General features: G+C 53.8%; 1 protein-coding gene across 1 annotated transcript; it reads right to left on the bottom strand.

The window, feature by feature from the left end:
- Window positions 1–1,951: 1,951 nt before the first annotated feature.
- Window positions 1,952–16,248, bottom strand: ABCB9 (ATP binding cassette subfamily B member 9). Its single transcript, XM_082324860.1, has 12 exons — window positions 16,201–16,248; window positions 13,934–14,627; window positions 13,450–13,564; window positions 12,808–12,938; window positions 11,254–11,459; window positions 10,106–10,303; window positions 8,358–8,486; window positions 6,803–6,991; window positions 6,057–6,230; window positions 4,494–4,653; window positions 3,527–3,663; window positions 1,952–2,335 (listed from the first exon to the last, which is right to left on the bottom strand). The coding sequence occupies exons 2-12, from the start codon at window positions 14,544–14,546 to the stop codon at window positions 1,997–1,999; spliced, it is 2,391 nt and encodes a 796-aa protein (XP_082180986.1). The 5' UTR covers window positions 14,547–14,627; window positions 16,201–16,248; the 3' UTR covers window positions 1,952–1,996.
- Between the last annotated feature and the right edge of the window lie 6,289 nt (window positions 16,249–22,537).

Here is a 22,537-nt window from a genome sequence, read left to right as displayed (position 1 = left end):
TGGGTGGAACCCCCAGCCTCTTCATACCCACAGTGCAAATTTTCATCACGCAGGAACGTACTGGCCATTTACTGAAGTGGTGAACTGAGGAGTTCAGAGCGCGACAGAGGTTTCCTAAGTGGAGGGAGATAAGACAGAGCGAGCTCTCCTTCTTCCGAGGCACAGATTTTTATCATACCAGAAAAGCAAGCAGCTAAAAAGATTCCAGTCACGAAGCACTGTGCTTTGAGAATGGGTTAGACTGCCTGCCCTTTCGTGTGAGACTGTCTACCGGATGGGATCCGGGATGAAAACAAGTTCTTAAACAGGTTATACCTACTGCTGGGGCTCACAGCCATTATCAGATGCTGAAGTCTTTTACATACCTAATTCTCTGCAGGTTCTTCTCGTTCCCCGCAAGGGAGCCAGAACATGTGCAGTGTGCAGCTGTATGCAGCCATCATCTCAGATGAACGTTACCTTGAAAACCATGAACGCAAAAAACACCCCAGCTAGACTGGCTCAATGTTGAGTGGCAGAGGTAGTATTTTATTTTTTGAGCATCCCTCCTCAAGGACACTAAAGAGTTTGTAAAACATCACTAAACAAACAAAACAAAAAAAACCCAAAAAACCAAAACAAAACATCGCCAGCAACAAAAATGCAAAAATGCTGAAAAGTAAAACACAGCAGCATTCAAATATCAGAAAACATGAGAGCTAAAGTGCTTGAGATAATTTCTTAACTATGCACAGTCTGAAGTCAATCTTGCCCGTAGAAATGCTATTTTTCAATAGCACCTGCCTGGCTGCATAGGTTTCTTCACCAATCTATGGCAGGATAACACTACTAAGCCAGAGTCATTACCCAACAGGGCTAGGAGCAACATATTTCTTTCTATCCTTCATACTAAAAGTAAGTTAATAAATAATATTCAAAGAAACACATTGTAAAGTTCAGGCAGCTGAAGTCAGACTTCAAGGAAAGTGACTGTATGGATTTCCCATGCAGTGAAGTCGCTAGCATGGCCTGAAGCTGAACAAAGCTTTGGTGGGATTTATAAAGTGCTGTCTTTTAGTATTTTATGCCTGTCTTTAGTAGTGTGTTTTTTTTTTTTTTTCAAACCAGCACCGGGGTTGTGAGTTAAAAAAAAATTCTGGAATAACAGACCAATTTTCAATGGATGCTGGAGCCAGACAGACATTGCACAGTGCACACAAATATATTAAAAAACAAAACAAAAAATGAACCCAAACCAAAAAAAAACCCAAACTCAAAACCTAACCCAATTGTGGTAAAACTTTTCATCCTTAAAAACAAACACCCACCAAGCACCAAGAGCAAATTTGAAAGCAATATCTGCCTCCCGGTCCCCTGGCTCGTTCCAGCAAGGATGGTTACTACGTGATACAAGCTCAGCAGCGACGGTTGTGAGCCTGAGCCTGCAGGCACTCAGTGCAAAACTCTCCCGGTATTCAGCCCCATGGGAGCGATCCAGTTTTCACCGAAGCCAAAGGGAAGCTCCCTACAGACTTCAGCAGACTTTGGATTGGCCCCATAGATTGATAGCGGGAGCAGGACCTTGGTTTATAGTCACTGTTTTTCTATCCAGCCAGAAAAGCCACCCCCTGAAATTCCTGAAGGGGTTTTCAATCTTCCCCTCCATGCATGCATTTAACATCCATTACAGTTAATAGCAGTTACACATGCATATCAATGGGAGAAAAGTCCCAGTCAAGAGGAATTACTGGTAGTAAGAAAAGAAACCCAGTAGAAATGCTGGGAATTGCTAAAGACCCAACTCCCTCAAATAAATCTGTTTCCCTGTTTAACCAGCCGGCATCTGCCCGCCGGACCATAATGCAGGAAGCTCTATAGTGTGTGTTTGTGTGTGCACGGGTGTGTGACGCGCGTGGGTGAGCAAACGGGCGTCGTTCTGCAGCGCGCGAGCCCGTCGGCAAGCCGCCTCCTGTCTCAGCGTCCCAGCAAGCGTCTTGAGCGCCGGCCCTGGCTGCTCTCACTTGTGAGCCGTGGTGTTGTAATCGTCCTGTGCCACGGCCGGCAGGGAATGGTCTATCCTGAACTCTTCCTCCAGCCCGCCGGGCGCCTTCGCTGAATCCCCCCGGGCTGCGGGTTGGCGACTGTCGGCGCCGCCTCCCTCCAACCCCAGGATCTGTCTCTGCACCAGCTTGGAATAAAGGCCTCCTTCTTCCATCAGCTCCTTGTGCGAGCCCTGCTGCACCACGCGGCCCTTGTCCAGCACAATGATGTTGTGTGCCTTCTCGACAGTGCTCAGCCTGTGAGCTATGACAAGCACCGTGTGGTTCTGCAAGTCGCCGTAAATCGCCTGCTGAATCTGCACAGGAGGAAAAGACATTAGTGCCCGAGCGTCACTGGCTCCGCTTTGGAAGGAAGAACAGCAGCTTTGTGGTCTGTGTTAAGAAACCTCTGGATGGGAGGTTTGCTCTCCTCTGGCTACACAGAAGCCACAAGACTCCCTGCAGCACTACCAGCACCAGCATGTCCGTCCCAGCTCCTGGCTCTCGCCGTGCAGCCCAAAAGACCATCTCAGTCCAGCCAGCCCGCAGGTGCGGTACGCACACATGCGCTGCCAGGTCTGATCCTGCAAGCTGGGTTCTTGTTAGAGCTGGGCCCCAAATTTGGAGGCCACGTGGTGTTGGCATGGACTGCGGGAAGCCAATATCAGGTAAACGCAGCTGTTCAGAAAAGCAAGGCTATTTCCTAGGTGTAGCAAGGCAAAGCAAGAGGGAGTTGTTTTCTCACCAAGAGACAGGCAATGGCACTAAGGTCTAACAGCAGGCAGATGGCCACCAAGCCACATGTCACATTGACACCCCTGGCTAGCCAAAACCAGCCCCTGGCTGGCATCAGATGCCACACAGGTGGCTGAGGACTTGCAAGCCCATGAGCTCCTCCAAGGTCGGATGCTTGTGCTGCCCCATACCATGGGCTGGCAGTGCTCATCTGCTGGGACCGGGAGACATGTCCTCACACCTCAACCTTGAACTAGCGTTCCCTCATGTCATTAAACCAGCAAGGCCAAACTGCTACTGGTAGAGCTGTTTGGTTGTGACATCCCAGACAGATAAACCCAGCTCAGTTCACGGAAAGCTCAGGGCCTTTCCTGCCAGCGTGGTTTCTTTGGTGCCTCAGCTGGGATTTTAGCTCGGGCGGTCCTACTCTGCCTGCTGCAGTACCATTTTTAGGGTATTGCTCTGTATATTGTCCTAAAAGGCTGCACAGTGCCGCTGTATGCCAATTCACACTTTTCACATTTCAAAAATGGGCAGAGATCCCTATCTCATCAGGTTTGCCAGGCATTGGCTGCTGTGAGCACAGGATTATTCTCTTCTTGGTGGCTACAGCAGTGTGGGAAGCAAATTTCTGCTCAGGAATTAGCGTCTTACCCAAACCTCTGATTGCACCATGTCAAGACTAAGCTTGTCCACAGGCTGGAAATTGGAGCTAGTCTTTCCTCCAAACCCAGATTGCCTCTTTGGCCCAAACACCTGAGTCACCTACTCACCGCATGTTCACTCTCCGCATCCAACGCACTCGTGGCTTCATCCAGGATTAGGATGGGGGGGGTTCGGATCAAGGCCCTGGCAATTGCCACTCTCTGCTTCTGGCCGCCTGACAGCTGGGCTCCTTTTTCACCTGCCTCTGTTGGGTCAAGAGGGAGAGGAAAGGATCAAAATAAAAATCAAGAGCTGCCACCAAGTTCAGCTCCCAGCCAGCAGCATCAGGATGGTGTTTGAAGCAAAGACCAGGTAAATGCTTCTGCGCGCTTGGCAGAACAGTTTAAATGAGTAAACATCCCCGAGGCTGCAGTCCTTCCCTCCAGCAGCAAGTTCTCCGCTGTTGTCCCAAGGTCTGAAGCACTGATGCTCATGGAAACAATGCAGAGAAGTCCCTGAGCCTGGGAGATCATCCAAACGCCGAGCCCCGCTCCTGCCCTGGCCCATGCAGCTGCGTCGCTGCTGGCTCCCATAAACATGAACCATCATCAGTCTGACCTGCCTCCTCACAAAGTCCCGCTGTCACAAACACATCAGCTTTTATTACTATGGATTTATCGCAGGTTTCTTTTCTTCCTATGCAGGCGGAGCGGTACACAGCTAACTGCTTGGGTTCTGGGCTTTTCTCCTGGTCACGGCACTGAAAAACAGCGAGACTGCCAGTGCCACATCTCCGTAACACTGCCAGGCACTGGGAGCCGGACTGGTCCAGACGGGATGGGGACACTCATCCTGCTGCCACAGAGCAGCAGCAGAAATGCTCGCCCAGGATGGGCTCAGAAATCCTGCGGCAGCTCAGTCACCCCAAAAGGCAGCCAGGGTGCTGCACCTCTCCATGTAACCGCCTTTACAGGGCCTCCGAGCTGCCACAGGCTGGTGTCCGTCACTACCTGCCTGACTTTCCACCCGAGGGGAAAGGTTCTGCCTTTCCTAGGCACAAAATGTTTTCAAGTGCAAACGGAGGGATTTTCGTACCTGTGTGGTAGCCGTCTTGTAACTCCGTGATGAAGGCGTGTGCGTTGGCCTTCTGGGCAGCCTGAACAACCGACTCGAAGGAGGCTGAAGTTAAGCCGTAAGAAATATTATCGGCAATAGAGCGGGCGAACAGCACTGGCTCTTGGCTCACCAGGGAGATCTGCACAAAGGAAGGGAAGAGCAGGCGGTTGGGAGCAGAAGACGCACTAGCCGGTGCCTCAGATCATCGGCATTTGTTCCTGCTGGGTAAGGACTCAACCAGGCAGAGCTTCACCATTAAACCAAGACAGAGAAGTGCCTCAATGTGAGCTTCCAGTGAGGATGCTAATGACGGGGTGCCCAGCGGCAGCCCCAGCCCAGTTGGCATCATCTGCTGGGAAGCCGTTTCACAGGAAAGAAAACTGATGCCATGCTGGTACGTTGGCATCTGGGACAGGCTTCCCCCTCCAAGACCCTGCTGTGGTTTTGCTCCAGACCTGTCATTCCCATCACTGTTTGCTTTTCCCAGTATGGGAAACCAGTTGCTGGGACAAGACGGGCGGGAGAGATCCTCTCCCAGGGCCTTGCTGATTTTCCATTCAAGGCCAGCAATCACGCTTAGGCCATGTGAATGAGCTCTCCTGCATCTTTTAATCCAAAATTAGCAAGTTACGGACATAGCTGCTGCAATTCCTTAATTGCTTAGCAACAGCCTCCCTGTCCTACCTTACAGCCGCTGTTGCTCACTCTCACATTCAGCCTGCTTTGTCAAACACTCAATATTAAAATAAATTGAACCCTCCAAATTATTGCTCAGAACTGGGCATGAAGAGAGCCAGCGGGACACAGTCATATTTTAATTGACTTCTCCCCGTGCTCCTAACACCACACCAGGCTTTCTAAACTGAAAGGCTTGCTTGTCTTCTAATTTTCACTCAGTACGGGCAGGGAATGTAAATTAGTCACACTGACTTTGGCTTTCCAGCCTGTCTCTGATCAATTGTTTTCAGGTTTTCCTGCTGACTGGTGAGGCCATTCGCTCTGGGGGCAAACAAAGAAGGCAGTTACTTGCAGAGGAGATGAAGGCTGATCTGTGCTGACACACAGACAAGAGCTGAGGGGCCTGGACCTCTGTCCTGGGCAAACCACCCAGCCCCTCCGGTGCTCCAGCTGCTGCCAGGATCCCGAGAGGTTTAACTCCCCTTTAGCTGAGAATTACTTTAAGATTTTAAGGTAGCAAGTGCTGGAGGAATGCAAAACACTTTTTTCCAAACCCAATTTAGACGATAATTAATCCAACAACTAAAAACATATTTCTACTGCGTTGGCCAAAATATACAAAACAAAACATGTTTCTTGTTCTGTTTTCGGAAGACTTCCCCCTCCCCATGAAACCATTCTCCATCCCTTTCCCTTCCACCCCCACGAATTATCTGAATTCATTTCCTGGACCACCTCCAGCCTCCAGCTTTCTGGACGTTTCAGAAGTTGCCAGATCAAATCCAAAGTAACATGCAATGCTACCATCCATCCCCTCTGATCACAGCAGGCGATAGCTAGAATACACGTATCAGTCGCTCGTACCACTGAGTGCAGGTACTTGTGATCATACATGTTAATGGGATGCCCGTCCAGCAGCACCTGCCCGTCTTGCAGAGGGTAGAAGTTCTCCAGGATGTTGACACAGGAGCTCTTCCCGCTCCCCGAAGGACCCACCAGCGCTGTCACTTTGCCGGGGTGCAGGGTGAAGGACACATTCTGCAACATGGAAGGGAGAGCATGCTCAGGTCCTGGCTTTTCCCAGGGTCCCAGGGCAGTGGCTCGGGCACTATGCAAGAAAGGTAGCTGAAGTCCAGCCACGGTGACCCTCCACCTTGGTGATGTGCCACATCAGCTATCTCTCCTGGCTCTGAGGAAGCAAGAAGCCTCCAAAATTGCTTCAAATTTGCCTGCTGATGTAGCAAGACCTCTAAAAACTGCAAAGCAAACTAATCTCTTTGCTGCCTCTCCCTGCCCCGTGACCCCAGCCCCTCTCCCATGGAAACGGTCTGAGACAGCTTGGCACAAAGCCCTGTACCATACTGACGTGTTTAATGCCTGAGCGGGGAACAAGGGTTTTATTAATAAATCTCATTCCTTGTAGGGAAGGCCAGCCCTAAACATCCGCTATTCCTTATAATCTGTTTTCCAGCATGCCATTGAGCCTGCCTTTATGCATCTCCAAAAGGGCAGCTGACATTTCCCGTGGGCTGGGGATCGGTTACTGCTGCGATGGAGAAGCAGCGCGTGATGCCTCGTGGCGGGGAGCGCTCTGTGCCCGCGAGGCTCACCTGGAGGACCTGCGTTGCAGAGCGAGTGCGGTAGGAAAACGTCACATTTCTGAACTCCACCTTCCCATCCACGTGGTCTGGGGCCAGGGACCCGTCGTTCACCATCGTTGGCTTGCGGTCAATGAACTCGAACACCTTCTCGGCAGCTCCCACTCCCTGCATCAGGCCGCTGTAGACGGAGCCGACAGACTGGAAGGGAAGAGGCAACGGTGAGACCCTCCCGTGTGATGGAAAAGGCAATTGGTGTGACTTGTAAGGAGAACGGTTGAAGCATTCCCAAGTCTATCATCTGACAGTAACTACAGTCATCAGACACAGAAAAAGAAAGCTTTTTCCCTATGCAGTGTACAGAGGGGATATATGGACACATCCAGGGAAAGGGCATCTAAAGGGATTTATGCATGGGTAGACCCAGAGGGGAACAGAAGAAGGAAACAGATGGATTGGGAAGAGAAGATGTATGTCAGGAGATACATGACCCAAGCTTCCACCAGAATCCTCCACCTATCTCTCTTTGCTCAAGACCAGCAGCTCCTCAACCCAATCATTCAACAGAGTCCACGTATGGCAGCACATCGCCCCAGCTCCTGAGGGCAGCCGGCTCGTTCCCTAGCACAAACGCAGAGCAGCTTCAGGCTGGACCTTTGTAGACAACTGTTTGGCAGCTGATATGGCTGTTCCCTGCCGGGATATGGGCCTAGTGGATTTACCATTGCGCTTTCCCAACTACAACTGCTGCACGCTGACAGCGGCTTCGCTGGGATAAATGCCCCATCATGTCAGCTCTTTTCAATATTAAACCCAGAGCTGCAGAACAGCTTGTACTGCCACTGCCCCTCCCATCAGGAGGGGAAAAAAAAAAACCCAACCCAAACCAAACACACCAAAAACACAGCCTGGAAACACCACCAGAGCCTGCAGTCATCCAAACAGATGGTGAAAGCCAGGCATGCTGCCTCCAGCTCTGCTCTGCTGCTGCGCGAAGGCTGAAGCACTGCCGAAACCACACTTGGCTGCAAGGAAACCTCGACTTGATCATTTCTGCCTCAATTAGCCAAGCTTACGCCTTTGCAAGGGGAAGGCAGCCCCGGGTGGGCTCTACCATCCCACCCACAATCCCATCTTGCTAACACACTGCCAACGCAGCAGCTTGCAGCCTATTCCGGGGGGGGGGGGGGAAGTAACATAATTAGGTTTTTAATGAAGCCTGAAATTTAACAGGCAGCTTCGTAATCCCTGCATCCTTCATGCCAGGAAACGTGCTTGGGAGGCAGCCAGGACTCTGCCCTTCAGCAGGGCCAACCAGACCCCTTTGGTCCCGATTGCCTTATCGGGGGATGAGCTGCTTCAGGTGCGTTCAGGTTGCGAGGCCACAGCAGGAGGGGAGCGGGGAGCAGAGGGGAGAATGAGCCCAGTGGTGGGCGAAGCCACAGCGCCAAGGAAATGCATCACAGGGAGGTCAACGCTGGATCTAGCCCTGCGACTGCCCTGGGACTTTCTAGAAGACAAATATCATCTTGATACGGGGTGGCCCAGAGGGAGAAACCAAACTCACCTCCATGCAGTCTCCTAAGACGAACTCATAAATGATGAAGGATATCAGGTTTCCGCTTGTCATTTGCCCAGAGATCACGAGGTGCCCACCGTAGTAAAGGATGCTGACCTGGACGATCAGGAGGGTCAGCTGAAAGCAAGAAAACACCCCCAAATCAGCAAGGACAACTGCATTTTGGTGCATTTGTAATGACTCACACAACAGCCCACAATACATGTGCTGACATTTATTCTTTGAGCCCCAAACTGAGCATCCCTGACAGCGTACAGCTGACAGCCCTAGCAGCGAGCATGATATTTGAAGGGAAAAACAACTTCAGTACAGGGGCTGATTTAAGGCACTGGGCTGAGATCTTTCAACAGAACAGAAGTTCAGACAGGCAACAGCCAAGGAGGGAAAATTTACCTGAAATAATAGAGCATCTCATGACTAACATCCTCAAGCATAATAATCTACACTCAAATTATCCAACACATGCAGTCACCTCACCACTAAAATAAACCTTCTGTTATATGAATGTGACACATTTTAATTTAGAGCACAAAATCAAGCCAAGAGTTAATGCAAAAAATCCTCCTGGCATGTACAAGTCCCTGAAGCACAACCTCAACTCTTGCCTGAAATCAGTGTGGGGGGGTACCACCTACTCTAGAAAGGAGATAGATCAGCTCTGATATGACAAATACCAGCCCCTGCCTTTATTCAGCTGGTTTTGTTCCACGGTGCCTGGGTGCTCAGGAAAGTGGCGATGCCCTGGTGCTCTGTGTGACATTTGCGGGACAGGCTGTAAATTCACACAGACAAAAATACTGGGGAAAAAAATTCCTCCTCTATTGCTCTGCCACGATCTGACCTCAAGGTCCTGTGTTCCCTCCGAGAAGGATTCTACCAGGGCTGTGCTAAATCCATCGGCTTCTTTCTACGTGAGCCCCGCAGGAGCAGTTCTTGAGGGGTTTTGCCTTCTTTGACTCAGTGGGATCTGTGCTGACCCAGTTCACGCTCTGGCTTCACCTGGGAGCTCAGAAACAATGCTAAAAATGCTCAAATTTTGCTTCCAAACTTGGGAAGCCATAAAGTCTCCCACAGCTGCAGGAGGGCACCATAACTCGCAAACCCTTCCCCAGAGGCTACTTCGATCCTTGAATGTGCAGAGATAAGGGCAGCCTCACGTGAGGGTTTTGCACAGCCTTAATTAGCAGCCAATATAGGAGAAGTCCCAAACCATCTGGTCTTGAATGATGAAAAAGCATTTTGCAAAAAAAAAAAAAAACACTCAACAAACCCCAAATCCAAACCCCAGCAGCCTCCCCCTGCCACCACCCACACACAGAAAATCTCTCTTTCTGAGCAGAAGCTCAACCAACGCCATGGCTATTTCCCAGCCGGAGCCCTGGAGATGAGCTGGCACAGGCACGCAATGCAGCAACACAGAAACACAGGGTTTTCCACGACCTTGAGCGATTATCAATTATATTCTTATTTGCAAGAGAAAGCAGACCGTTCGGTGGCACGATGCAGCACTGCCCTAAGAGGGAATGGAATATATTTTTTGATAAGTGAAAAAAAAAATTAAAATTAAGAGACAGGGGATTACAGGCAGCGGACATCAAAGCTGGGCTCGCCCCGCAAAGCTCCCTAGAAGCAAAGGAGATGCATGCACATCAAGCCACGTGTGTTTTGGGATCTGAAGCAACGTCCCCTGCCTGTCCCTAGCCCCATATGGGGAAGCCCTGGCGCCAGCCACCTACCCCACTGGACCAGACGTAGTAGGTGTAAGCCATGGCCTCCCGCTTGTTGAGTTTGTACACCTGCTGCAGCTTCTGCCAGTACACGTTCGCCTCTGCCTCCTCGTTGGCAAAGCTGCGGACGGTCTTCATGGCTGAGATGGTCTCCTCAGCAGTGTTGTTGGCCTTGGCCAGGGCGTTCTGCACGTCCTTGGAGAGCTTCTGCAGGGAGCGGAGGGAGGCAGAGGGGGCTCAGCAGGCGCCGGGCTGCCCGTGGCACCACTCCCTGCACGCCCCGGACTCTGCTGGGCTTGGGAAAAGGTGGCACAGTGACATTTTCCAAGGCCATGGGCAACAAGGCTGAGCACTGGGCTATATCCCACACCCCAGGACAGGCTGGGGCACTGTGCCAGGAGGGGAACAGATTCGTCGTGCTGTCCCTGAGGAGGGACCTGGGCTGCAGGAGGTGAAGTGCCATGCCCAGGGTCACTTAGGAAGCCTGCGGCAGAGCTGCTGCTCCCGGTGCCCTGACGGGACAGGGTCAGCCTGGCCCAGGAGCCCTTCCAGGAGTTTCCAAGTCAGGGACAGGTCTGGAGACCAAGGGCAGCTCCGCTCCTCTCACGAGTGCCTGACCCACAGGAGGAGCCACAGCCAGGAGAGGCAGCACCCAAGGGCCCTGCTTTGGCAGCACCTTTGCACACCACGTCCCCAGCACAGTGGAAAGCTCCAATAACCGATGCAGGGAGCAGCAGTGCAGGACTCGCATGGTCCATGGGACACAGTATTAGCCACAGGAGATGGCCTTTGGCCCACACTAGCCCCAGGCGGAGGGAGGAAGCTCGGCACTGGGTTTAACCTCCACCCATCACTCCAAAGGGAGGGGCGAGGACAGATTGCGTGAGGACAGGCAGGCGCATATGCGACATCCCACGGCTAAGCTACCTCTCCTGTCAGACCTGAGATGCTTCCACTCCTGAGCATGAAGCAAGGCAAGAGCCGAGGCTATGCCCATACAGGTTTAATGCCGCCTTCCTGCCCCAACTGCTGGCAGCAAAGCACCCGAGCATCAGTCCCACCAGCTCCAAGGCCACCCACAATCTCCGCGATGGCTTCACAAGGGGAACAGCCCAGCGTTGTGGCACACCGTGGCCATGCCAGCTTCTCCTGCCTACCTTGTAGTACTTCCCATAGACATCAGACACCAGCATGATGATGGGGAAGCCCATGAAGGTGACGAGCGAGAGCTTCCAGGAGAGGCTGAACATGAAGAAGATCACCCCCGTGGCCTTCACCACGTTGCGCAGGAAGATGTTGATGTTCTGGGAGACCAGGTCGCTCACGATGGTCGTGTCCGATGTCAGGCGGGAGATGACATCCCCTGCAGCAATGAGGGGTTGGAGAGAGCAGGGACACGTCACCACAGCAGGTCACTGCCTAGCGGTGTCCCATGTCCCATGCCAGAGGACAGACAGAGCTCTCCATTCAACCCACCCCTTGCTGGGGGTCTGAAGGGCGGCATGGAAGTGGGGTGACTCTCCACTGCTGTGGATGTGAAGCAAAACAGAGGAGCTTGAATTGCTGCATGCATGAGGGACATGAAATGCATCTGAAGGCATGAGCTACGTCCCTGGGTCACCAAGGATGGCTGCAGGACAGCAAAGGGGACTGCAGCAGCACCCTACACCAGAGGGCACCCTGTGGGCACGCAGAGGGGCAGCGGGTGTGTGGGTGGAGTGTTTGCTGGGCTGCTGAATGCACCTCCAGAGCTGTAAACCCAGCCCCAAGTTCATTTCTAAACGACTCCAGGAGCTTGCCAGGGACTGCTGGCACCTTTCCCTGCCATCCTGGCAGGACCAGCCAGGGCCAGGCACAGCATGCCCTGTGGAGGAGCGCGAGGCGGCTTCGGAGAGGGCTGTTTGGGTTTAGCTGTGTGCCCCGCAGCCTGGAGCCGACCCAAGTGACCCTGAGGACGTGGGTCTAGCTACCAAGGGGCAAAGCTTCTGTGGTGTCCTTTGGTGGAACTGAACGTTACAGCCAGCAAACATCACCCTGAATTCCTAAATGCTTGGCCCGTGTTTGAGTCCAGCTGACCTCCCGTGCTTTTGTGTAAGTATTAGTCCAGGGTTACCCGTATCCCACTTACAATAACATCTCCGGTGTCCTCAGCTACCAGGGCACCATGCAGCGATTGCTAAATATGGCAATAGCCTCAAAACTAAAAATATCACTGAGAAGAAATTAAATGTGGGAAAAGTTACAGCAGGCTGGGACCACACCAGAGCGGCATGGACCAGGACAGGACTGAATGGCAAGCAGGGAAAGCCACAAGCGTGCCCAGCAAGCTTCACACATCTGAGGTTTCCCATGCCCAGAGCAGAGCAGGAGAGCGGCCGACCAGCGGGCATGGGATGGGAGGTATGGGAGGAGGAAAGTAGGTGTTTTGGGGATGAACGGAGATGAACACGTCAGCCTTGGGGCTGCTGGATGTCCGGCTGATCGGTGGCAATGGGACATCCCCAGAGTGCTGGGCAATCCTGTCCCAACCCCATGGTGGGAGGCACCCGAAAGGGAAGAGCTTTCTGCCACTCTTTCTGAACACAAGCATTTGGGTGCCATCTCTAGCTGCCCCCAATCTGCTATGTGCTGGTAGGGCAAACCAAGGGGAAAAAAAAATACTGGGATGGGATAGAGGGGTTAGAGCAAATCCGGGGGAAAGAGGAACCAACCTGTGCGATTCTCATCGAAGAAACTCATTTCCTGAGACACCAGCGACCTGAAGAGGCAGTTGCGAAGGCGAATGTTCAGTCTTGCAAATATGAGCGTAAAAACGCCGCCCCGGATACCTGCGGCAAATGAGCTAATTGCAGATAAGAAACGTTATAGACCAATGGACACGAAACCCACTCCTCAGCAACACAAACACCCCGACGCCCAGGCCAAGGGCTTGGGCAATGCTGTGCTGGTACCACATTCCACCCCAGGAAGCGATGACTAATCCAGCCCACACCTCCTCTGGGTGCTACCAGCACGGGGACGGCTGGTCCTAACCCTGGTAGTGACAAGTTTCGGGAGGAGATGCCGCGCTGCCAGACCGGCGTTCCCCAGGGAGCCCATCCCCTGTGTCTGCTTCTGCTCCCCCACCACTAGTAGACGGACACGGAGGGCTACGCAACGGCCTTGTGACTGCCACCATAGCCTCTCAGCACCATGACGGCGCAGAGAAATCAAAGCACATCCCTGGGGTCTGGCAGGGACCCAGCGGAGCGGCTGCAGGTGAGACAGCTCGTGCCCACCACTGCCACTGCGAGCTCCTGCGGGAAAGCCCCAAACTCCTCCTCGCCAGGGCCAAAACCAGCCCCTGCGATTACCTTCCTATGGCAAGCAGCGACATGACCAGCACTGCCGTGGAGAAGCGGTCCATGCTCTTCTGCACCACAATGCCGTCGATGGCCAGCCCCGTGTAGTAGGGCAGGAAGGTCTCTCCTGCCGGACAAGCACAGGACATGGGGTTTCAGCCCCACCACACGGGATCAGCACAGGACCTGTATGTCCAACTGCGACAGCCTGTGGACAACCCCATCCCCACCACGGAGATACTCAGCCATTGCATGAGATGTCTCAGGAGGCACAGCCCTGAGTGGCACGCAGAGATGTTTCATTCCCCAGTGTATTTTATCCCCTATTACGTTTTTTTTTTTGCCGCATTACATTTTTCACCCAGCCTGTGCAGGACATGCCACCCAGCGCACCCAAAAAAGCAAGCCTGGGATGCTGCCAAGTCCCCCCACCATGGCTCTTTCCCTCCCAGTGAGGACGGGAGCACACCGTGGTCCCTCTGGTCCCTTCTCTCACCCAGTGCGGCCACGAGGAGGAAGAAGGAGGCGATGCCCAGGAAGAAGGCATCCGGCTTGGTGTAGGACAGCAGCTTATGGATGGTGGGACCCGCCGCTTCCTCCCGCTTGTCCCGTGGGGCACCGCCGTCACAGCTCTCCTCTGCCTCGGCGCGGGATTCAGAGCTGGGCCCCAGCGCCTCGCGGGAGGAGGTGACGCAGGCCAGCAGCTGCCACAGCCCAAAGGTGGCCGCCAGCGCCACATAGGTCCAGGCAAAGAGCCCCCAGAACCAGGGGTCCCTGATGGTCCTCCGCACCTCCGAGTAGAGCAGCAGCTTCACCATCATGTAGATACCCATGAGGAGGCAGACAACGGCGATGAAGGTCCGCGATGCCCTGAGGCGCCGGGGGCCGTAGGCCGTGTTGGTGGCCACCCCGATGGCAGCCCCCAGCAGCACGCAGCTGCGGTAGAGGCAGCCCCCCCAGATGTCCAGCAGCGAGTTAAAGATGTTGAAGTGCCGCAGGTCCTGCAGGACATCCCGGCCGCCCCGGCCGTGGGCGTAGAGCAGCGTGGTGACCACCACATCGACCCCACTGAGCGCCAGCGTGCTGGCCACCGCCTTCCAGGCACGCATCCTCGCTGCCGGGCTGGGGACGTCACCGAGGCGGTGGGGGGCAGCCCTAGCACGGGGAGGACGTGGTCATGTCGGCCTCTGCTGCGGGGTGAGAAGAAGGGGATGGGGTTGTTATTCGCCCCAGGGAGGTGGCAGGGAAAGGGAAGCAGGATGGGGGGACAACCGTGCCAGCTCCCCACCAGCCCGTCCTGACCCCAGACACCGCTATCTACTCCTTCCTCCCCTCCCTTGCTGCATACACTCCAAGATATTTCATAAAACGAGGAGCACAAATGAAGACAAACTTCCCTCCCAGAAGCCTGCACCCATCCTGAATCCCACAGCAGAAATCTGTGCATCTCGGTGGGAAACTTTGTCCCCGCTTGCTGTGGTGGCTGCGGGGCCACGAGGTCCCTGGCAGCCGGGTGATGCTGGGACATCTGTGCAGCCCACGTGTCCTGCGCTACGGGGCCATGTAGCTGTTAAACGCGGATGTTTGCGATCTGAGAGTCCCTCCCCACCTTTCCCAGGACAAAGCTGAAACCGAGCACTCAATCAAAACCATATGAAAGCAGAATGAAGAGCAGCTCAGCTTTGTACCAGATCCCCTTCATCAGAAAAAGAATAAATTATAGGAACAGCAGCCCGTCATGCCTTGCTGTCCTCAGCCCCCTTGAATATTAATTTGGGGTAACCCACTAAACCTGCTGCGCAATTCAGCGACACAACAAAAATCCCAAGAGGAAATTAAAAGGGGGTTGGGAAACCATAGCTGCGTCCCATGGGAGAAGGAAGCTCCGGGGCGGGACGCCGCCTTCGCTGTCTCCCGTGGATCTGACCGGCAGCAGCGATGGTGGGGCTGGATCTGAATTGACACAGGAAAGGGTGAAAAGCTCGTCTTCTTTTAAATCAAGCGAGCTGCTCGCCTGCTCCTGCGCTGTGCCCAGAGATGCTGTGCATGGGGACGAGGGAGGTGCCCGATCCTCAGATTTGTGCTGGCCAAGCAGCTGGTGACGGTGCACGGTGCAGAAGGCACGGCACAAAGGATGCCATGCGTCGGCCACGCTCTGGCCTGCGTGACCGCAGCCGCCTCCGCAGCCGCCCGAAAGCAAACCACAGGGAAAAGGGCAGCCCACGGCACCAGCCAAGCAGCGCCCTTGGCCGAGAGCGGCTCGGTGGTCAGGCAGGTGGGATAAAAAGCTAAAAAGTGGAGGAAAACGGGGCAGAGGCTGCAATCTGGGGAAGAACGGGGGTTTGTGGGGTGGGTGGGGAAGGAGAGCTGGAGGCAAAGCAGAGCAGCGGTGTCAGGGAGGAGCTGGACACGCTTCCCAGGGCGCTCGCTGCTGCCATCCGCTGCAAAGCTGCGCGGATCCGGCCCGCTGGAGAAGGAGGAGGAGGAGGAGGAGGAGGAGGAGGAGGAGGAGAAGGAGGAGGAGGAGGCGGCGGCCACCGCAGCTCCCTGCCATCCGCAAAGGTGTCCCCAGCTACAAAGCCGGAGATGCCGAAGGTCCCCAGCCTCATCCCTGCCTCCCCCCGTACCAGATGCTCCTCCCGGGGGAGACGCCCGGGAAGGGCCGCGCCCGCCATAGCAAGGGAGCGGGGAGGGAAACGCACGGTTTCCCCCATTTGCAGCCCAAGGGCAACGCGGTCGCGACCCGCCCGGACGGGGTCTTACCGGCAGCGGCGGCGGGGACCGGTCCTGCCCTGCCCGGCCCGGCCCGGCGGCGGCGGCGCGTCCCGGGAACAAGGTCGGGAGGGGGCGTGGCCTCCGCCGTGGCCCCGCCCCTCGCCCCGCCCCCTCGCTGCGGCGCGGCCCCGGCCCCGCCCGCGGATTAACTTTTTTTTAAATTTGTATATTATTTTATTGGTTTCATTTAATTTCTGCAGCAGAGGGGGAAAATACAGCACACGATTGGGCTTTAAAAACAACCAGGACAAGGGCTCAACATCGGTTTTAAATTAACCCCTAAAGAGGGGCTCAACAGGGTTTTAAATTAACCCCTAATGCAGAGAGGAATCCGGTTTCAAGAAATCCAGTTTATAAATTATTTTTCCCCCCTTCAAGTCCCCGCACGGGCTCTGGAGGGATGGCAATGCTCAGGCTCTTCCCTGGCCGGCATCTGTGCCTCCAGCTGGGCTGTACAGGTGACAGAGGGGCTGGTCGGTGTCACTGTGCCAAAGTTTCACCCTACTTTTGGAGCGCTGGTCTTAAAAACACCCCTATAACCCTCGCCAGTGTAGGAACAGACTACAGGGTTCCTGGAGTTCACTCCATTTCTGGAGAGAATAGAATGGCGATGTTACAAAGGAAAAATTCATTTTTCTCTGCCTGGATAACCAAAAATAAAAAGATCACGTTCTATTATCAATTTTATTTCTGCTAATTAGTGCTTAAAACTAAAAAAAGCTCACTTCAAGCTACTCCCATGTCCACTGGGAATGCAGCGAGACCTGGCGTGACTCTTCCCAGTTCAGGCAGACAGTGGGGAGGACAGTTTTAAGCCGCAGGAAACAAATTGCAACGTGGCTAAGCCAGGTGTAGTTTCTGGTTCTCTTCTCATCTACACCCAGATCGCTCCCCGGGCCTTGATGCAAGTACTCCCAAAAGGGCAGTTTCCACGCCATAGGCAAGGTGGAGCTTTTTTGGCAAGACCGAGTCTCTCGCTACCAAAGCGTAAATGAGGATGGTGCCACTTCCCTGGGTCGGAGGGATGGCCCAAGGGCAAATCTGGACCAGGAAGGGACTGAACAGACACCTTTGTCTGAACCTTCCCCTTCCCGTCTCCCCAGGACAGAGCAGGCACGTCTGCACCCCGGACTCCCATGCAGCTGGGCCACAAACCTCGGGGACAGTTCGTGCTACTGTCCCCAGCCCTGCGGACCCCAAGAAAAGCCCCAGGGGCTAACTGGTTTTCTTCACGCTGGCCATACTCTGCTCAGGTGGCAGGACCGTCTCGATCTGAAACGACACAAACTGGCCCTTCTTCAGCTTCTTCAGGGAGCTGGCAGCGCTGCTCCCAAACACGTTGTCTTCCACTTTGAAAGCAAGGGAGGGCAGGCCCCGACTTTTCCTTTTCACACTCTTCCGCTCCCGCTTGTAGGCTGTGGTCATGTTGGCGATCACCTGTAAAGCAGACTGCTTGGGTTAGGCCTTGAGACACCACTTAAAAATCAGCTCGCCTCTGTCTCACGCGAGCTTGGCAAGTGAGAGTCGGCGCTGCAGCGTGCAGAGCTCAGCTTGGCAAGCCAAGGCTGTGCCAGCAAGTGCCAGCACAGCTGGCTGCACCCTGGGGCAAGGGAGGGACTAAGCAAGGTCTTTCCAGCCTTATTCTCACCAACCCCAAACTAGCAGGAGATCTTACATTAAGAAATTGTGATTTCATGGTGGCGCTCAGAGGAGCTGTTAGTTCTCCATCAGTAGAGGGCAGAAAGAGATCTAGGCTGGAGTAACACAGAGCCAAAGGAAGCTTTTATCACCTCCTGTTAATTACAGCCCCAATCCTGGCCCATCTGCAGGCAAACGTCAGCGACCTGGACACCAGAAGTGCCCTTACAGACAGGGCAGGATGCTTTGGCATTACCAAGACGGAGCTCTTGCTGCCCCATGCCACGATGTGCATCTCCATTTCACAAAAGGGGAATCCAAGCTAGCCAGCCTGAGCTGCCAAAGGGATCAGCTGGGAATAGATCCACATGTTCAGCTCCCAGGCCTCCTCCCTCCTGTCCTGTTGTACTGCTGCTATTCCCTGGCAAGAAGAAGCACAGTCCAGGTGGGATCAGAGAGGACCACATAACCCTGAGTCTAAGAAATGACTGAGCAAACAAAGCACTCGAGCCTTGTCTATTATTTTTTGGCACACAGATCGCCAACCACTTTACAGGGGACACCGAGGTCATTTTTCAAGTCAGGAAACCAAGAAACGGAGAGACAAAATGAGTTGCCCAACGTCACCCAGCACATTAGAGACAGTCAGGAACTGAATGCTGGCCTTGCTCCCCAAACCCAGCTCTCTGCCCACCGGGCCACTAGTCTTCATGGTAGCCCCAGCCTCCCCAGTTTCTCTCCTCCCATTTTGGGGCAGGGTTACTTTTAACATTCTTAAGTACAAAGCATGACCCTAAAGGCTTTTTGTCCCTGCCTAAGGACCGACTCCCTTGGCTGATTTGCGATGCAGATTACAAGGCAGAGTGCTGGGCAGGCTGGGAGACAGCTCTCATTAGCCTTGATGGGGTAAGCCAGTCCCTCCTATTTCATCACCCAGCTCTGAGCAACACCACCAGCTTCCTCACGGCACCAAACAGTGCCAGCTCAGAGGGTCCCGGCTCTGCTGCTGCTGCCCTTGGAACGCATTGAGGTGCCAGTGTCCACCTCTCCTCTCAGGCCAGGACTGTGGAGGCTCAGGCAGTGCTTAACTGGCATCTCCATCCTTCCCAGTTGGACGCGCGGCCTCCCTGCCACGCTCGAGCCCCTCAGCTACCTGCTATGCTCGGTGACAGGAGAGAGCCCGCAGGCAAAGGACTCCCGTCAGATGACATTTCTGGACAGATGGGGCCAGGGGCTCTCTCTGAGCGCCTGAGCAGGCCCACGCTGTGGCACAATCTTTGTATGGGCAAATCCCTTCTGTGCAGCTCTTGCACAGCCTGATGCAGGAGACCCTGGGGACAGCTTAGCTGCAAAATGATTTCAAGGCACCGTAAGACTTACAATTTCTTTCACCGCATTCTGCTGCTCCTGAACCGTGGCTGTGAATCGTGGGAGGCTGTCTGCCTTACCGGAGCTAGCCCCCTGCTCTTTAGAGTCCTTGACAAAATTCACCTGCAAGGTACAGATATTTGGGTGTTACTCTGTAACTGCACCAGTGGCAAACCTCCTACAAGACTCTCCTGTGTCAAGAAGTTACCTCGGACGACAGGCACACGTATCTGTTGAACATGAGGAAGAAGGGGGTGTACTTCGTGACGGAGTTGACTGAGGTGCGGAAATCGAAGAGCACAGGGTCGAGGTTGGTGTCCCATTCACCGGGCTTCTCGTTCACCACATTGCAGATGGAGGATTTGAACACCTCGGCGCTGCGGTCGTCCAGGCCTGCGCAGTCTGCGGGGTCTGCGGGGGTGAGGATCTGTGAGATGTTCCAGCGCTCGCACAAATGCCGGCTGACCTGCAACGGCAGGGGGTCACGCCCACGGGAGAACAAGGTGGGTTTGCACCACAGCAGCTAGCAGCCTCCACAGCACGAGACGGCACCGTCCCTGTGCCAGGAGATGCTGCTCAGCAGAAAAAGCTCCCCAGAAAAGTTAGAGCCTGACAAGATGTTTTGCAATGACTGTTCCCGTGCTTGAGGCTTTCCACAGCACTGGGAAGCTCGGTTAATCCCAGGATAGGGCGGGAATCTCATGGACATCACCTCACAGGACCCTTCCTTCTGAGCAGAAAGACTGCAGTGTAGCTGGAGGACTTGCATCACAGAACCACAACCTTAAATCCCTTACAGGGTGAAAGCACTGACAAATCATCTACTGCCGGCAACAGGGCTGGGGCAAGGAGACGGCAGCATCAGCTCCTTCCCCCCCCTACATGGCACGCTGCAGCTCTGCCTTTGGGTCCTGCTGCCCAAAAAAACCTGCTCAAGATCATGTTGCTTTTCCCTGAACCACCCAGCACCTGACCTACCTCCTCACAGAAGTCCCAGCTCTGACTGGCGTAAATGTTCTTGGATGCTCCAAACCTGAACGAGAAGAGGACACACAACTGGTTTTACTCCGTCAGCTGCAGGGCAGAGCCAGAGGAGTTCAATCCTCATGGGTGACGACAGGATATGAAAGGGACAGGGGCCCTCCAGTGGAGCTGGTGCTAAAGGGGCTGGCCTGACCTCGCCTCCCCAAGAGCGGAGAGCAGTCCGCTGTCTCCGTCTGTTCCACAACAGCCAAGCCTGTTTGCTTTTGAATGATAAGGCAGCAGCAGAAACAAGCAGAGTTTCTTGCTCTGAATGCAAACCTCTACTGGCCACATGCATTTTCCACAAGGACAATGTCATGTGGTGACACGCACCATGTCAGTGCAAAATAAACGCTTTCTAGGAGGGATCAGGGAATGGTTTTAAAACTGCAGAGAACTGGGGCACCAGCTCTCTTGGTCTTGGAGCTACTTGAAGAATTACTTCTGCCTCTTTCTCCCCTCCCCTGATAACAAGAGGAGACCAGGCTCTTGCCAAGTACTTTGTAAAGAGCAACTGAGAGGCACTGCATGGCCTCTCCTGCAGAAGGGAGAGTCCCTGCTCTCGTAGGGAACCATCTCGTGGACACAGTATTTTTGCAAGACATCCCAGCGCGCCCCATCTCACTGCAGAGGTGCAATGTAACCAAAAACAGAAGAGCACACCTGTAAAAAATTGTAGCTAGGGCTTTAGCCACTGACAAGGGATCTTTCTTCTGCAGAGGAGCAGCCTCCACCCACTTAGTGAAGTAGTCGGTCACAATGAGGACATGTGTATTGCTCCGGCTTGTCTCAGGAAAAGGTCCTGCATAAATAAGCATCAACAAAAATCAGCGTGATGCTGTAATATCACCCAAATGAGGGAAGTCAGAAACCCAGCCCAGCAAAAAAACCACTGTGAAAATGACCACGACTCTCTTCTGCAATGTCATTTGGCCAGTACCTTTCTGTGACCTTTGTCAGCAAAAATACACCCATCAGTCTCAATTCCGGGAAGTAACGCATGCCCACAATTCCCATTGTGTGTGGAGAGGGAGCTGAGCCAGTCACACGGATCAGGTTGCACCCTGGTAAGGCTGCTGTGGCCTCCTTGGCACCTCCTCACTGCAGATGCAGGCAGCTTTCACTCACGTGCGGCGGTAAGTCTGCCACGCTTCCCGATGGCTGGCGTGGAAGGCTTGCAAAGCCTGTCTGTCAGCCGCAAACACTCACCATGGATGTCTAATCCCAGCACTTCCCAGGGTGATTCCACTTTGACAGGTCTTGCTTTCCGTGACACATTCTTGTTGTGCTCTGCGTTCTGGCATGTTTCACACATTTTAATCTGGACAGGGAGAAGACATATCAAAGGACTTTAAAATATGCTGATGAATTCCGTCAGATTCAGAGTGGACAGGTTATGAAGGGATGAGAGGGACAGCACATCTGAGCTGCTTCCTTCTACCCAGCAAAAATAGCAGGGCGCGAGAAAAAGAGGACAAAACACAACAGGCCGACACAGCTCACCTTTCACAAAACTCACCTGACAGCTTTCTCTGACACAATAACCAATTTTCTCAACATGGCCTATAGCTAAGGCATTTCTCACCCTGTTTTTAGGCAAACATTTATTGTATTTGAAACTTCTACTGCTGGCTAGAAAAATCATCAGCCCTAGGATGCTGGAGGAACACGGGCTGCTCGGACCACGCAACGCAACCACACTTCTTCAAACCACACTGTTGCAGAGCCCTGCTGCAGGGAACTTTCAGCAATAAAACAGGTGAGGCAAAGCAGCCAAGGAGAGCCAGCGGAAACGCTGAGCTCCTCCTGTGACAATAGTTCAGGGAACTGGGCAGCTCCGGCAGGAATCCCGCCTGCTCAAAGCTATACCCAGTAACAGTCGTCTGAAACAATCCCACCTTCCCATGCTGGCCAAAGCTGCCCTGCACGAGGAGGCCTACCTGCGCAGGTTTCCTGGTGCTCGGGGAAAAGACATCCAATCTATCCAGCTGTCTCAGGACGTTCCAACACTTTCACCTGCAGAGTTACTTAGTGCGTGGCTTCAAAGCAACAGGCACTAGAAACGACATCATCCCTGCATCAGGGCTCTTCTAGCCGCTCACTTGGCACTGCTGCCTGAACGTCCTGGGAAATACTCACGTCATTGACACGGTCAACGCTCTCAACTTACCCAGTCCACAACATCCTTCACAATCCCCAGCCAGTAGTACCGGCTCTGAATCCGGTGCACCGTCTTTTTCTGGCCTAGATGGTTCCCAATTTCGGTGAAATGGCTTTCCAGAAAGACTTGCCGCCT

Source organism: Platalea leucorodia, assembly GCF_965183815.1.
Source record: "Platalea leucorodia genome assembly, chromosome: 12".
In the NCBI taxonomy this organism is placed as follows: domain Eukaryota; kingdom Metazoa; phylum Chordata; class Aves; order Pelecaniformes; family Threskiornithidae; genus Platalea; species Platalea leucorodia.
This window is presented reverse-complemented; position numbering and strand designations above follow the sequence as displayed.